This window comes from Petaurus breviceps, unplaced genomic scaffold (genome assembly GCF_028583685.1).
Source record: "Petaurus breviceps papuanus isolate PSGF00001 unplaced genomic scaffold, PetGlider_PUasm1.0 91023, whole genome shotgun sequence".
In the NCBI taxonomy this organism is placed as follows: Eukaryota; Metazoa; Chordata; class Mammalia; order Diprotodontia; family Petauridae; genus Petaurus; species Petaurus breviceps.
The window spans coordinates 3,652,392-3,669,381 of NW_027187398.1; the positions used below are offsets into that span (position 1 = coordinate 3,652,392).

Sequence of the window (16,990 nt, forward strand, 5' to 3'; positions counted from 1 at the left end):
CCAAGCACCACTTAATGGCTATTTTGTGGGCCCTCCTGACTTGAGTGAATGTAAATAGTGAATGTTTCTTTTTTAGCCAGCAACCCTGAGGGTCTTCCCTTTCTGGTTTGAATTTATTTTTTTAATTAAAGGGGTAACCCCTTGACACTTCTTAAAGAGGCCTATTCAATGAATGGCCTTTACCTTACTCAAAAGTGAGAACCTGAAAAGACCTTAACCTATAAGGGTCAGAGTCTCCCATTCTATCCTGAGCCATCTCCAGTTATCCTGATAAATATCTGGCCATTGGACCCAGATGGCTCTGGAGGAGAAAGTGAGACTGGTGACCTTGCACAGCCCTCCCTCACTCAAAGTCAACTGCAAATCATTTCATCATCTCCCTAATGTCATGATCCTCTTTGATAAAGAACAAACACAACAATTTAAGAAAGCTATCTCCGGGGGCGGGGGCAAATTGTCCCTCTTCAGTTAAGAATACCAGCTGCACTGACAGCCTTTTGTCTTCATTTGTCAATACCCCACAATCACTATCAGCACTTCAAGAAATTGAAAGCCATCCTTAATAACCCTGTATCAGCACCATCTGAACCAGACTAGTACATAACAACTTAGGAGGTGACAAGAGGAAGGGAACAGGACATGCGGCAGGTACTCAAAAGACCTGAAACATAAGCATTAGTAGACTGTACTAAGGAAAGAGTACTAAAAGACCTTTCTACATTCAACACTTTCATAACTTTTACCCTTCTAAGCTAAATTTATTTTAATCTCATTTGATGTGGATGAAGACATTGGGGTGTGGTTTTCCTTGTTGAGAAATGCTTTCCCCTCCCCTGTCCACTTCCCCCCAACCAACTCATTTCTTTACTTCCCAGTCTCCTGTAACTGAATAGACTGGCCAAGCTAAAGATGAATTTTAGTATGTTTATTTCCCTCCCTATCTACTAATTGCCACTCCCAATGATCTGTGAATAAAGATAATTTTGTCTTCTCTCCCTCCCCCATATCTCTTCCCATTCTATCTTCTCCCCAAAACCAAAAGCTTTGATATAGAGAAGAAGATTCTGGGGTAGAAGGAGTTGTAGGTGTTGAAGTAAGCAGAGTTATTCAGGACAGTAGGGAAGCTGGGTTCACTGTCGGTGGATCCTCCTATGGATGGCTCTCAGGGGTTCTGAGGGCTTCCTTCATTCTCCTTCTCTTCAGTTTTGGTTTGTGGGAAGGTTTTTTTATAGAGTCTGAAAAAAAGGTAATAAAGAAGGTCTTGTCAGCATGGAATCCCAGCCTACAGAGCAAGGGGTGTGAAGAATAAAGGAATTGTTGGTTACTATTATGTCTTACTTTTCCCAAAACTATTTACATTTGTTTTTGAGGTTTAATTTTTTAAATGAACAAAAATATATTTTCTCTCCCACCCACCCCCCACTGAAAATTAAAACAAAACCTTTGTAACAAATATGCATAGCCAAGCAAAACACAGTCCTGCATTGATCATGCCCAAAAAATGCCCATCAGTCCATTACCTCTTGTCCATTATTAGTTCTCTGAAATCATGATTAGTCACTTTGTTGATCAGACTGAGTAAGTCCAAAGTGCTTTACATGTATTGCCTCTCCCTTCTTCAAAGCAACTCCATTTTACAGATGAGGAAACAAGTCAGAGAACTCAAAGGTTAGCCACGGTCACACATGTGGTTAATGGCATAATATGGACCAGAATTCAACCCCCCTGACTCCAGATCAGTGCTGTCCCCCCATGTCTCCTAGCAGCTCAGACAGGCCCCCCATGATGAGCCTGTTTTCTTCATTTCAGGACACAACTTTGAGAATAACTTTTTTCCTTCCCCCCCCCACTTAATAGCATTTTATTTTTTCCAATTACATGCAAAGATAATTTTCCACATTCACTTTTACAAGATTTTGAGTTCCACATTTTTTCTCCCTTGCTCCCCTCCCCAAAATGACATGTAATCTGATACAGGTTATATATGTACAATCATATTAAACATAAAAATAACTTTTAATCCCCATCTTCATGACTTCAATAATAATGAGAAAATACTGCTACCCAATGGCTATTTCAACCAAGTTTAAAGTAGTATGATGAAATGGAAAGAGCACAAAAAGTTTTATCATGCCAACAAAAACTAAGTGAAGAAAGCTGTCCTTTCCTGAGTCCTGGTTCTGCTGCTTTTCTTGGACTCCATTTTAACATTTGTAAAATGAGAAGATTAGGGGCAAACAGCCAAAATGACCAAGCTTTTCCCCACAACTACTCCACAAATATCTCAAAAGCACACCAGAAAAAGTTCTGATTGGGAAATCCAAGGAAAGAAATCATTGAATCATATTGCCAGCTCAACTTGGAACAGAAAGACAAGTTTATGGATCCTGGCAACTGGGTCTAGAATGGAAACACTAAACATTCCAGCATAGGGATTGAAGAGCAACCTGACTTCAAGGAACAAGAATAGATGCCAACTGGTAGTTCTATTGCACACTGACCTGTGCTGGGTCACAAATCCAGTGAAGATGGAGAAGGGTAACTGCAAATAGGGGTGGTGATCTAGGGTAGGAATCAGTTGTGAATTAAGTTATATATACTGAGTGAGGAACAAGTATAGAAACAAACAATAGCTCTGTAATTCTGACCCTGACTGTGGCCCGAAGTAAGGCTGAAAGAACTAGCAAACCACAGAAACAAAATCCTACCATAAAAGGTTAAAATGGTAATAGGGATGCTCAAGACAGAAACCTGAAAAAAGAGAATGGATTCAAAACATATACAAGCAAAGCCTTAAGAAAAGCACAATTTGGATGCAAGTTCACCTAGAATTCTGAAAAGAGGTAAAGAGTTGGGGGGGGGGGGTTAAGCCAAAAATGATTTTATAAATAAAAAAATTCCATGTTTACAAAAATATAGCAGCTCTTTTTGTGGTAGCAAAAGTTGGACACAGGATTTTCATCAATTGGGGAATGGCTGAACAATACACTATTTTGCAATAAGAACTGATGAAGGGGATGGTTTCAGAAAAACCTGGGAAGACCTATGTGAACTGATGCAAAGTGAAATGAGCAGAACCAGGAATACAGTCTACACTGTGATAGTAATGTAAGGAAAATCAACTGTAAAAGAGTTAGTAACTCTGATCAATACAATGATCTACCACCACACTCCAAAGGACACATATAAAATGCTAATGGACTCAGTGGAGATTGAAGCATTTTTTTTCCTTTATTTTTCTTGCTATTTTGGAACTTGCTAACACAGAAATATGTTCTACATAACTGTGTGTGTATATATTTATTTTTTTCTCAAAGGGTGGGGACAGAAAAAGGGAGATAACATGGAACTGAAAATAAATTAAAATTAAAAAATAACTGACCTGGAAAACAGATCAAGGAGAGGTCATTTAAGACTATTGGAAAGCCAGGGCCAAAAAAGAGCTTAGAGATCATATTTTAAGAAATTAGTAAAGAAGGGGCGGCCAGGTGGCTCAGTGAGTAAGAGCAACGGCTCCAGTGTCGGGATGACCTGGAGATCGAATCCTGGGCTCAGATACTCAACACTACTCCCAGAAATAACTGGCCATGTAACCTTGAGCAAATTACTTAACCTGATTGCTTTAAAAAAAAAAAAGAAATTAGTAAAGAAAACTACCTAGATGTCTTAGAACCAGAGGGCAGAATACAAATTAAAAACTCCCTAGAATATAATAACTAAAATTCAGACCTTCCAGGTCAAAGAAAAACCACTGCAAATTGCCGGAAAGAATTAAGGTGCCAAGGAACTGCAGTTGGGATCACATAAGATTTAGCAGCCACCACTTTAAAGAAGTGGAGAACTTGGAATACAATGTTCCAGAAGACAAAAGAGTTAGTCTTACAAACAAAAATAACTTTCCCGAACAAATGAGTATAATCCTATGGGGGTGGTGGGGATGAATCTTTAAGGAAATAGTACTTTCAAGCCTTCCTGATGAAAAGATCAGAGCTGCATAGGAACTCTGAAATACAAATAAGAGTCAAGAGATAAATATAAAGACAAATATGAATGATCAATCACAAGGCAATAAACAAGGATAGCCTTTTATACTCTAACACAGGACATGGTACCTGAGCCCTGCTGGAACTCTTATTATCGTCAAGCACCATAGAGAGAATCTATTGAGATGGAGGGCCTAGAGGGTATTTTTTTTTATGTTTTGATGATCTTAGAAGAAAGGAAAGGGGGTGGAGGAAGGAATATGTTATGGGGGAAGAGACAAAAGATGGGGGACATTCTTCCATAATTTATTTATTTATTTTTTTAAATAAAGCAATCGGGGTTAAGTAAATTGCTCAAGGTTACACGGCCAGTTATTTCTGGGTGTGGTGCTAAGTATCTGAGCCCGGATTTGATCCAGGTCATCCCGACACTGGAGCCGGTGCTCTTACTCGCTGTGCTACCTGGCCGCCCCTCTTCCATAATTTATATGGACAAGTTGAAGACTATACAAACAAGGAGGAAGAAGTTGGAGAAGAGCATGACATTTGAGCATCACTTTAATATAGGCAGAGAAGGGAATACACACATATAGTTGGGTGCAGAAATATATTTTGCTCCACAGGGAAAGAGAAGTGAAAAGGGAAAAGAGAGAGTGAAAACTTTTAACTTTAGAGGGTAGATCACAAGGAGGAATTTTAAAAGAAAGGATAAGAACCTGTTATTGGGCTTTGGACACAGAGAAAAGAGAGTCAGGGGAGCAAAGACAGATTGCATCAAACCTAGAGCACTCTTGACAAGCACACTCCTCTTCCCACTCTCTTCTTTACAAAATACAGGAACAGAGAACAGGAAACTGATCAAACTCAGTGATCAACCATAATTTTAGAGGACTCATTATGAAATCTACTGCATATTTCCTGATAGAGAAGGACTCAGTATACAGAGTGAGACATTTTTTAGGACATGGACAATGCAGTGATGAATCAGGAAGACTTGGATTCAAATGTGACCTCAGACCCTAACTGTCTGACTTTGGGCAAGCCACTGAACCTCTGTCTTGGTTTCCTCATTTGTAAAATGGGAATAATAGTAGCACCTTTCCCTGAGAGTTTTTGTGAAGGTAAAATGAGAGAATATTTGTTAAATATACAAACCTTAAAGTACTACATAAATGCTAGTTACTATTATTACTATGCATATTTGCCACAAAAGTTTTGTTTAAATTTCTTTTTCAATGCAGGGGGGACATTGGAGTGAGAGGTTAATTTTTATCAATTAAAAATATTTTTTTAACTTGTAGTTTGAATGCAGCTAAAACTAGAAAGGGAACAGTTAACTGGGGGTGGGATGGGGAATCTTTGCAGCATTTCTCTGATATAGGTTTTATTTCCAAGATATACAAAAAAAAATGATATATAAAAATAAGAGCCATTTCCCAGTTGAAGGAGGGTCAAAGCACTTAAGTTGTGTTTAAAGGGAAAAAACAAAGCTATCAGTAGCTATATGAAAAAGATTGCTCCAAATCACTAATAATTAAAGAAATGAAAATTAAAGCAACTGTGAGCTGCTCAGATTGGCAAAGGTGACCAAGAAAAAGTGACAAATATTAGGGGAACCTGCAGGAAAACAGCACAATAATGTACTCTGGTAGAGTTATGAAATGATTCAGCAATTCTGGAATGCAACTTGGACCTATGCCTCCCAAATTACTAAATTGTATATATCCTTTAACATAGTGATACCACTACTGAGATTATACCCCTGATGCAATCAAAGAAAGAAGAAAGTACCCACGTTGACAGTAAATGGTGTAAACCAGGGTAAAATTATTTCATATCTCAGGATATGAGATCCTGTAAAATAGGGGACTGGGCTAGCTTTAAGAACTCTCAATTTAAATATCCATATTTTATCTTTCTCTTTTGATGTGTGTGTGTTTGTGTGTGTTAGCACTATGAATGGTGGTCTGTACACAGTAGATGCTTAATATATGCATATTGCATTGATTCCTCTTCTCTCCTCAACCCCTACATTCCTATTTGGCTCAGATTTGTGCTCACAGCAGAGCTGCCCTGTGGGCTGAGACCAAGTGTGGGAGTAGAAAAGGCTCATGTCGGCAGATCCAGTGGAATTTGGGATAAAAAAAGTTTTTCTTGAGGCCCTGAGCTGTAAGCTCTTCAGAACAACATGTCCTCTCTCAAATTCCCTAGCTATTTCCTAGTCAGAGTTCTAAAAATAGAAATGACTAGCCCTTATCAACTCTTGTGAGAAAGGAAGATGTAGTTTTAGGCTTATATCAGGATGACCTAGGTTTGAGTCTTGACTTAGACACTTATGTGACCCTGGGGCAAGTCACTTAAATCTCCCTGGGCCTCAGTTTCCTCATCTGAAAAATAGGGATAATAGAGTACCAACTTCTGAGAACTCCTATCAGGAGACAATATATGTAAAGCTCTTAGCAAACATTAAAATAGTATATCAATGTCAGTTATAATCATTATTATGATGTTAGGGCCTCTCCCAGTCCCAGGCAAAGTAGAAGGGTTGGTATTTTGTCCCCCACTTCCACTTCTTAGGGCTGGTCCCTTTATTGGAGTAAGCCTAATTTTGTAATCCCACAGCTTCATTATTCTCTTTTGGAAGGGATCTTGGGAGTCATTTAGGACAACCTTCCACCCTTTCCAGGAATCTCCTCTATAGCATCCAGAGTTCATTTGAATACCCAGGGAGTCTGAAATCAGCCATCAGCAGTTTTACACTGCAGCTAATTCCTCATTTCTTGCTTCTTTTTTCTCCCTGGGGGAGAAATATGTCTGATGTTGCACTCCAGCTGCCAGGTTATCCTGCCCTGATTTTGAGTAGCTAGCACTGGGGCCAATTCTCCCAAGAATTTCCCTCCTAGAGCATGTTGGCATTACCTCTCTTGACCTGGCTACCATGTTTCTGCTCCCCAGAAAGGGAGGTTTCTGGGGGGTTGTCCTGCATCCTGTTGAGTTTTTCTTTTGTACAGCTGGAGTCCCGGTGGAGGCCCCAGGCATTATAGAGCTTGGGCAGGCTGTTGCTTTGCTCAGTAGGGGAGATGATTGTCTCTGAGGTGTCCAAGGGCCGGAATGCCACCTGTAAACATATAGGATGCCAGGCAGGTCATGCATCAGGGAAGGAAAAGGAGACACCAAATTCTTAGTCTCTACTCCACCCTCCAAGCATAGACAAAGTTGGGGAAAGTGACCTAAAGCTGGCCATTAGAATCCATAGGTCAGACAGCGCTGCCTCCTTCTCTGCTTCTCTCTCTGAAAAAGAAAATCAGGACTCCAATTCTCAACATGCCTTCTAGAGGAATCCTCTCTCTCCACTTCACCCGTGGTCCTTTAAAAATATGGCTGAAAGCCAGAAAAAAAAAAGGTGAATAACCTTTTGAACTCTAGATTCCAGACTGGGTCCTTTCTACCTTTGGTTTCTACCTGACTATTTTGTATGGGGAGCTAGAGGTGGGAAGGAGCTGACTTTCCCAGTCAGACCTATGACTAGTGTTCACTTGGACAGGGAAAATCCCATTACTCAGCCTACAGTGGCCTTGTTCTCTGTTCTCTGGATGTCCAAGGGAGAAGAAACAAGAGAAGGTATCCTGAACATCTCTGTCACATTCCTGCCAAGGATCCCTAGTTTCTTCTATGACCAAAGTTAAATCAATGAGAAGAATGTCTCCCTGAGGAGCCTGTGGGATGGGGGAAATGGGTTGGGAAATGAGGAGGAGACCTTCTTTACCAGGAATTTGGCATTCTGGTCGCTCTTGCTGTACTTGTACAGTCGACGCAGTAATTTGGCATCCAGCTCTGAGAAGAGGGAGATGAAACGCCAGAGCATCCTGGGGACAAGAGACAGGAAAACAACTGAGCATTGATAAAAGCTGGGCCAAAGAGGAAGCAATCTCCCTCACTGGGGAGTCAAAATGTCCTGGGATCGATTGCCCTATCCCAGATCACACAAGTAAGGCTGAATTATTTGGTAGGCGTTGGAGAATGGGTAGAAAGTGGAGGAGGTGTCAATTTAAGGATACCTTGGTTTGCTGAGCAAGTCAAGAACTCCCCGCTCCTTTCTTTGAATAATTTAATAAGATGTGACCCTTGAAGATGTTAGAGTTTAAATTCCTTGAAGGCAGGGACTGTCTTTCTTTTTATATGAGTTACATCCCCAGTGCTTAGTATATCGCCTAGCACATAGTAGACACTTAATGTTTATTGACTGGTTGATCCTTCTAATCTGGTTGAGTTCTGAGTCCAGGAGAGCGTGCAGTACTTTGTGGTCAAGAGATGTTAAGATACCAGGCATGATCATGTTGGGGGCAGTGCTGCCCTAAACAAGTATCCATCACATTCCCCTTACCATTTTTCCCAGTCCTTGAAATCCTCAAGGTTTCCCATTGACCAGACTTCTCCCCAAAAGTAAAGGATGCTGAACATTTTTTTTTCCCCTTGTTTCCTCAAGACCTAGCTCATGCATACCATCCTACATGGAACTTTTAAGATTTCCCCAACTGCTAGTGCCTTCTCTCCCTGAACTACCTTAGATTCATTTGTATGTATATATTTATATATGTATATATTGTCACCCTATTAGAATGTAAGCTTCTTGAGAGGTAGGACTGATCCACTTTTGTACTTAGCAAAGTGCCTGGCACACAATAGGCATTTAATGAATGCTTGTTGGTTGATTGATTAATTGATTGAATGCAGTAGGGGTGGCCCAGAGATCTACTTGACAAAAATAGTCTCTCAGTTTTCCTTTTCCTCTCTCCCTCCTTTTAGCCCCACAATGATCCTATGAAGGAGGGAACTCAGTAGTAGGACATTTAGGGAGGGAAGTGCCATACTTCCTCCAATGCTTGATTTCCCAAGCTCGGCAATAATGCTGCAGGAAGGTATTGATGTGGTCCCCTAGGACCATCAGACTCCTCTTCATGTACTTAAGTTTCTTCTTTTGGGGTAGGTCCTGGGGCAAGTGCAACTTTCGAAGAAACTTCTTTAGAGGTCTCAAGTATTCTTTACACTAAGAGGAGATAACAGGCATAGTTAGAGAAAGTCAGGGGCTTATTTTTCCTCTGGTCATGGGGCAGCCAGAACAAAGCAAAGGATCCCACACAATTAAAGTACAGGGGCCAGTCTTCCTCCTGCTCCTTCCCTTCCCCAGGTCCTAACTCTCCATCTATGAGATAAAATGGGCCTTTGACCACAGTGCCATAAGGCAGGGGAAATGATGACTGATATCTGACTTCATATCCTTATGTCTCCAAGGATCTTTGGCTCTGTGGAAGTACCCTGCAGATATGAGAACTACCCACACTTTCCAAAGGGTCAAAGAAATGAGACAAAACTTTGTGAATTCCTCACTCACAATTTTGAAGGTGTCCTGTCCGAGGCCCTCTGCATGACGGATGAGTGAGTCTCCAGCTGGGATGTTGCTGGAGCTTCTCTCCAAACAGGGTGCCTCTGTCACCTGTAGGACACAGGCCTGGGCTGGGGGTGGGGTGGGGTGGAGGGCCTACTCTCTTCTTCTAGCTAGGGGAGTGGGGCTGATCAGGGTTTCCGCTGAAGCCAACCTGGCAGTCTGGACTGGGCCACTATGTACCAAAGCTCTAACATGACCCTTTCCTTTCTGCCCCAATTCTCTCAAATCAATATTAACAGAACCATATTAAATACCCTCTCAGCCCCAACCCCATACAAAGAACCAACTTAGAAAATAGGGACACTAGGAGATGGGCATCCAATAAGCAACTGATTCGGCAAATATGTCCTGCCTGACCCCAGCTAAAACCTGCTTAAGATTTTCAGTAAAAACATTTAACTTTTTGACTAGCATACATGACTTATAAAGGCTAGTAGGACCCCACCAGTTGCTTACAACTGCTGCTGGGGGACAGAATGCAACCAGGTGTCATAGTAGCTCAATTAGTCATTTTACCTGAAGTCAAATGTAAATAATTAAATCCATGTAGCATTGAAAGTCAGTCACCAAGCATTTATTAAGCACCCACTATTTGCCAGGCACTGTGTTAACTAAGCACTGGGGATACAAAGAAAGACAACAGCACCTGCTATCATGGAGCTCACAATCGAAAAGGGGAGACAACATGCAAACAATTGTGTCAAACAAGATATATACAGGATAAATTAGAAATAATCTCAAACAGAAGGGGTAAAGGCTTCTTTTTGTTGTTGTTTTTTTGGGGGGGTGATTGGGTTTTGGTTGGTTTGTTTTGGGTTTTGTTTGTCTTTTTGGAGGGGGGAAGGCAGAGCAATTGGGATTAAGTGACTTGCCTAAGGTCACACAGCTAGTAAGTGTTAAGTGTCTGAGGTCAGATTTGAACTCAGATCCTCCTGACTCCTGGGCTGGTGTTCTACTTACTGCACCACCTAGCTGCCCCTGGGGAAAGGCTTCTTGTAGAAGGTAAGATTTTAGCTGAAACTTGAAGGAAGCCAGTAAAGTTAGAAGATGGTAGGCCAGAAGGGAGACCATTATAGGCATGGGTACAGCCAGTGAAAAGGCCTAGAGTTGGGAGATGAAGTATATTGTGCAAGAGACAGCAAGGAGGCCAGTGTTACTGAGAGTACATGTAAGAAGAGAGTAAGATGTAATAAGATTGGTAAAGATCGGAAAGGGGAAGTATATGAAGGACTTTAAAAGTCAGACAGATGGTTTTATGTTTGATCCTAGAAATCATAAGAGTCACTGGAGATTTTTGAGTATGGAGGTCAGACATGTATTTTAGGAAGATCCATTTGATCCAGCTGAGTGGAGGATGGACTGGAGAAAGAAGGGAAACTAAGCAAAAGGCTACTGAAAGTCCATGAGAGCCCACACCACAGTAGTGGCAGAAGAGAGAAGAGGACATATAGGACATATTACAAAGGCAGAATTGACAAGACCACAACAACAAAGATTTGGCCATGGGGGGAGAGTGATAGAAAGAAAGGAGAAGATGACAGCTCAGTTGTAAGCCAAGGTAACTGGAAGGATAGCAACACACTCTGTAGTAACAGGCAAATTCAGAAAAGGGGAAGGTTCTTCTCTGGGGGGAAGAAAATAAGAAGTTCAGTTTTAGATGTGTTGAGTTTAAGATGTTTAATGGGATATTCCACCTACTGGGGCAAGAACTCACTATTTGACAAAAACTGTTGGGAAAACAAGGAATAGGCCATCTCATCCCATATGCCAAGGCAAGCTCCAAATGAGTAAATGATTTAGACATAAAGGGTAACATCATAAACAAATCAGAGGAATGTGAAAAAAAAATTACCAAATTTATGTATAGGGGAAAAGTTAATGACAAAACAAAAGATAGAGAGGCTCACAGAAGGTGAAATGGACAATTTTTGATTACACAAAACTTAAAATTTTTGCACAAACCAATGTAAGCAAAATTAAAAGAGAAGCAGGAAATTAGGAGGAAAATATCTCTAGTAGTTTAAAAAATAAAAGTTTCATTTCTAAAACATATAGGGAACTGATTCAAATTCAAATTCCCCAAATGGCAAATGGTCAAAGGATATGAATAGTAGTTTTCCAAGGAAGAAATCCAAACTATCAATAGCCATGTAAAAAATGTTCTATATCCCTAATAATATATATATTACTAGAATGCAAATTAAAACAATTCTGAGGTACCACTTCATACTCGTCAGATTGATAAAGTTGAAAAAAAGAAAAATGTTAAATGCTAGAGGGACTGTTGAAAAATAGACCCATTAATGCACTGTTAGTGGAACTCTGATCTATTTCAGCCATTCTGGAAATCAGTTTGGAAATATGCCCAAAAAGCTATTAAACTGTGCATACCCTTTAACCCAGAAATATTGCTACTAAGTTTATCCCCTCAAAAGAGATCATAGAAAGAGAACTTATATGTGCAAAAATATTTATAGAAACTCTTTTTATGGTGGCAAAGAATTATAAACTGAAGGGATGCCCAACAATTGTAGAATGGCTCAACAAGTTGTGGTATATGAATATGATAAAATACTATTGTATTGTAAAAAATTCTGAATCATTTCAGAGAAACCCAGGAAGATTCATATGAATTGATGCAAAATGAAGTGAGCAGCAACAGAAGAAAAGTTTATATAATAATAATATCATAAAGATAAGAAACTTTAAAAGACTTAGGAACTCCAATACAATGACCAATAATTCCAGAGGACTTATGATGAGACATGGTACCTACCTCCAAAGAGAGAGATGCTGGATTCAGAATGCAGATTGAAACATTTTTTGGGCACATGACTACTGATGGAATTTGTTTTAAGTACATATTTTAACAGATTTTGTTTTTCATGCTCTCTCAACGAGTGAGGGGGAGATAGAAGGGAGAGAATTCAGAACTGAAAATAAAATAAAATTTAATTTAAAAAAACATGTCTACGAGATATACAGTTCAAGATGTCCAACAGACAACTGGAGATTCAAATCTGGAGGCTGGGAGAAAGTTTAGGGCTAGGTGATCAGTAAATCTGAGAATCATCAACATAGAGATGATAAATGAATCCATGGGAGCTGACGAAACCACTAAGCGAAAGAGTACCGAGGGAGAAAAGGCCTAAAACAAGAGCCCTGGAGGACACTTACTGTTAGCAGGCATGATATGGACAAAGATCTATCAAAAGAAACTGAGGAGCAGTTTTTAGAAAGGTGGGAGGAGAAGAATCAGGACAGACCAGTGTCATGAAAACCTAGTGAGAATAGAGTCTCAAGGAGAAGGTGGTGATTGACACTATCAGACACTACAGAGACCATAAGGAGAATGAGGACTGAGAAAAGGCTGTTAGAAATAGCAATTAAGACATTTTTTTGCAGAGAGAAGTTCCATCTGAATGATGAGGTTGGAAACCAGGCTATAGAGAATTGACAGGAGAATGAGAGGAAAGGAAGTGGAGGCAGGTTTATAGATGGCCTTCTTAAAGAATTTAGCTACAAAAGGGTGAAGAGATATAGGATGATAAGTAATGGGGACAGACAGATGAAGTGAGTTTTGGGGGTTTTTTGAGTTGGAAGAGACACTGACACATTTGTAGAGAAATAGCCAGTAGACAGAAAAAGACTGAAATGAGAAAGTGGGGATTATAAAAGGGGCAATCTACAGAAGAGGAGAGGGGGAAATAGGATCCCTTGTGTATGTAAAAGAGTTTGCTCTGCAGAGAGAATGGACATTTTTCATGTGACCTTGAGGTGAAGTAGCAGATGGCATCAAGGTAATATGAGATAAGAAAGAGGGGAGAAAAGGGAACTCTCAGTAAGTGGTCTTAGTTTTTTTTCAGTGAAATATGAGACAAGATTCTCGACTGAGAGAGCAGAGGAAAAGGCAGCCATGGGAAGTTTGAGAAAGGACAAAGAGGTTTGGAAAAACCTCTGTAGTGAGTTGGATAGTGAGTCAATTAGGGAGGTGTAAAAGAATCTCCTTGCCACAGCGGGGTCCCAGTTGAGATGATGTAACAAATTCGAATTAGATAGCTTCATTCAATAGCACATGAGCAGGAACAGAGGCAGTGGATGGTGGGAATGATCCTGGCACTGGAAAGAAGAGCACAGTGTATAGCTGCCCTGGTTCACCAACAGGTTAAGATGAAGAAGGGAAGAAAAGATAGTCAATGCAGGAGGGACAACCTAGGAAAGAAGTCAATAGATGAGGGATCCACAAGAGGGTCAAGAGAAAGCAGAGGGATGGGTGGAATGACAACAGATTGTGATCAGATAAGGAAATTTCAGAATTCATGAACCTGAAAGTAACCGGTTCTGACATCTTCCTTAATGGAATACTAATAGTGTTTCACCTCTATCCATTGCTCACAAAATTTTTTGGCCTGAAATACCTTCTCCCCACTGTTCAAGGCCCAGTGAAAGTTTGGTTTCCTCCAAGCCTTCCCCAACAACAGCACAGCCTGCAGGGAGCTTTTCTTCCTCTGTACTTACATCCATCCACTGGACGGCATTAATCAGCCATGTGGCATAATGTCTGGAAGGCTAGACTTTGAGCCAGGAAGATCCAGGTTCAAATCCTCCCTTTGATCAGCTTACTAGCTATGTGACCAAGGGTAAGTGCTTCCCAAGTGTCAGTTATTATTCAATTCAACAAATGCTTCCTGAATGCCTATTACATGCAAAGTACCTGCGGCTGCTGCCTTGCCTTCCTGCATGTCTGGTCTCCCTTTCTAGACTGTAACTCTGAGAGCAAGGATTCTGTCTCATACCTCTTCATCTCTCTGGCCTCTAGCCTAGTGCCTTGCATATTTTTTAGACCAGACTTGTGATTTAATTGACTTAGAAAAGTCCCTCTACTAAAGCTGGTCTATACCTATTTTTCAATTAATAGTCTTAGAGAGTTGTCCAGGACCTTGAGACATTAAGTGACTTGCCCAGGATCACACAACTAGTACTAATCAGAGACTAGTACTAATCAGAGGCTAGTCTTGAACCCTATCTTCCTGCCTCTGAGTCTGGTTCTCACCCTGCCTTGCCTCTAGGCAGGGCAAAATAAGGTTGAAGGTGCTGCTGAATGACAAAAATGTTGGAGAATGAATGCTAGGAGCAAATGAATTAAAAGCCACAAGTGTCTTTCACAGTAGATCGATTCAGCTTGCAGAAAAAGGACCTCTGAAAGGCAAGAGGCAAGAGGTCGTTTTAGGCCCACGGAATTGAAGGATACATTAACTGATTCATTTACACAAATTCAAGTTAGGTATAAACACATTTTCAGGATAATACATGAAGATAATAACTCACAGTTACATAGATCTTTAAGCAAAGTACTTTGCATATATTATCTCATCTGATCCTCTCAACAATCCCAAGAGGTGGGTGCTAGTTATAATTAACCTCATTTTACAGATGAGGACTCTGAGTCTAAAAGAGATTAAGAATCTGAGGGAGGATTGAAACCCAAGGTTTCCTGATTCTAGGTCTAGTAATCCACTAAACCATGATGCCTCACAAAGATGATGTAAATGCACTTGTAAAGAAACTAATGAACTTTCAGATCCTCTATTCTCCCCAACAGTAGTTACTTCAGACACTGGGGACCATAAGACACCCTGCTAACTGTGTCAAATCAAACAGCAAGGTGGGACCTCTAATCCAAAGCAAGGTTATCATTTTCTAGGTCACTAATCACTTCCTTTCCCTTCTTATCTTCTTCCTTGGATCTTCTTCGAGCTCCTCGTTTATTTACAGTGCTCCTCCCTCAATGTCTCTCTTCTTTATTGTCATCTGTCCTCAAAATTCCCTACTTCACCTTCTCTTGTGCCTTGTCCCCTTCACCCCCTAGCCCATCCGAGGCCTCCATCTCAGCGGCTCGGCTGGTGGGCTCCTGAAAGGAGACACACACCTTCCCCCCCCCCCCCCCTCCCCTCCCCCCCCATGACCCCAGTGGCCCCCCCCCCCCCCCCCCCCCCCCCCCCCCCCAGTGTGGAGGTTGATTCCAGAACTCACAGGGGAACCATGGCAACTGCCCAAACAGCACCCTCTCCAAGCCCCTGAGGATACCTGGCCAGATCTTAATGTCATCTCTAAGGGCACACAGCTGTGTATGGCCCAGGGAGAAGAGTACTACATACGTACGTAGTCTCATTTAGGATCCCAGACCTTTCTAGAGGACCAAGCTAACTCAGGAGGATGCCACCATATGTACATACATACATACATACATACAGATAGATAGATAGATGATAGATAGATAGATGCTCAGAGACTGATAAGAACTTGATTTAAGCACATAATTATAGCTACATACAAGTACAAAAAAGAATTTATTAATAACTGTGTGCAGAGCATTATTGTGTTGTTCAGTCATGTCTGACTTCATGACTCTATTTGGGGTTTTCTTGGCAAAGATACTGGAGTGGTTTGCCATTTCCTTTTCCAGCTCATTTTATAGATGAGGAAATTGAGGCAAACATGGTTAAGAGACTTCCTCAGGGTCACACAGCTAGTAAGTGTCTGAGGCCAGATTTTATCTCAGTTCTTCCTGACTCCAAGCCTATCAAGTGTTCTATTCACTGCACTACCTAGCACTATCATAGGCACTGAGAAAAATGCAAAAATTTAATGTCATGAGTCCCTGTCCTCAAGGAACTTATAGTCTAGTAAGAGAACAAGACACCAATATAGAGCAGAAATACTTGGAATTCGAACTTTACTCAGTAGATAATAGGGAATCACTGAAGAGTGAAATGACCAGATCATTGCTTAATGATAAATTGCTGGCAGGTAACCTAAAAGAAGGATAGAGAGAAGAGAAGCAAGACATCCAGATAAATGACTATTGTATGTTCAGAGCTGAAGACAGGGTCCAACCGTTATTTTTTTCTTTTTTCTTTTTTTTTTAAAGCCATTGGGGTTAAGTAACTTGCTCAAGGTTACACGGCCAGTTATTTCTGGGTGTGGTGTCTGAGCCCGGGATTCGATCCCCAGGTCATCCTGACACTGGAGCCGGTGCTCTTACTTGCTGTGCTACCTAGCTGCCCCAGCCAACCATTATTTTTAACACTAGATATCATTTCAATCTTGACTTGATTTGAAACATATGGTTTAGATAATTGTTTCAGTATTATGTCTGCTCACTTGTTTGTTTTAATGTGTGTCAGTCAATCTGCCCTCTAAATCTTTACAATTTTACAAATAAATAAATAAATGAATATTGTAATAGTGCAAGTGGTTGGTAACAAGGATGTTGACTAGGGAGATGGCCCTGTAAACAGAGAGAAGGGTACGAAAAAAGAAATGTTGTATAGGTGGAATGGATTGAGGTGAGGGAGAAAGAAAAGTCAGAGACAACTTCAAAGAGACTGGGGGAAGTGGGGTCAAGTGGGATAAATTTTTTTAAAAGGTCATTGGATTTAGTAATTAAGAAGTCATGAGCAGTTTTAGAAAGAAAAGTTTCAGGTCAGTGGTGGTAGTGGAAGCCAGATTGCAAGGGATTGAGAAGAGAGAGTTAATAATGAAGTTGTGGTACTGGATG

General features: G+C 40.8%; 1 protein-coding gene across 1 annotated transcript; it reads right to left on the reverse strand.

The window, feature by feature from the left end:
- Window positions 1-281: 281 nt before the first annotated feature.
- CHCT1 (CHD1 helical C-terminal domain containing 1) lies at window positions 282-15,316 on the reverse strand. The gene is made up of 6 exons (XM_069078040.1): window positions 15,266-15,316; window positions 9,376-9,477; window positions 8,855-9,030; window positions 7,750-7,849; window positions 6,903-7,101; window positions 282-1,235 (listed from the first exon to the last, which is right to left on the reverse strand). The coding sequence occupies exons 1-6, from the start codon at window positions 15,314-15,316 to the stop codon at window positions 1,150-1,152; spliced, it is 714 nt and encodes a 237-aa protein (XP_068934141.1). The 3' UTR covers window positions 282-1,149.
- Window positions 15,317-16,990: the final 1,674 nt, after the last annotated feature.

Coding starts and splice junctions, on each gene's coding strand:
- CHCT1 (XM_069078040.1), bottom strand. CDS start 15,316: ATGGAGGCCTCGGATGGGCTAGGGGGTGAAGGGGACAAGGCACAAGAG. Junction 9,478..15,265: donor GGGACAAGGCACAAGAGAAG/GTGAAGTAGGGA, acceptor TGTGTCCTACAG/GTGACAGAGGCACCCTGTTT. Junction 7,850..8,854: donor GAAATCAAGCATTGGAGGAA/GTATGGCACTTC, acceptor TCTTGTCCCCAG/GATGCTCTGGCGTTTCATCT.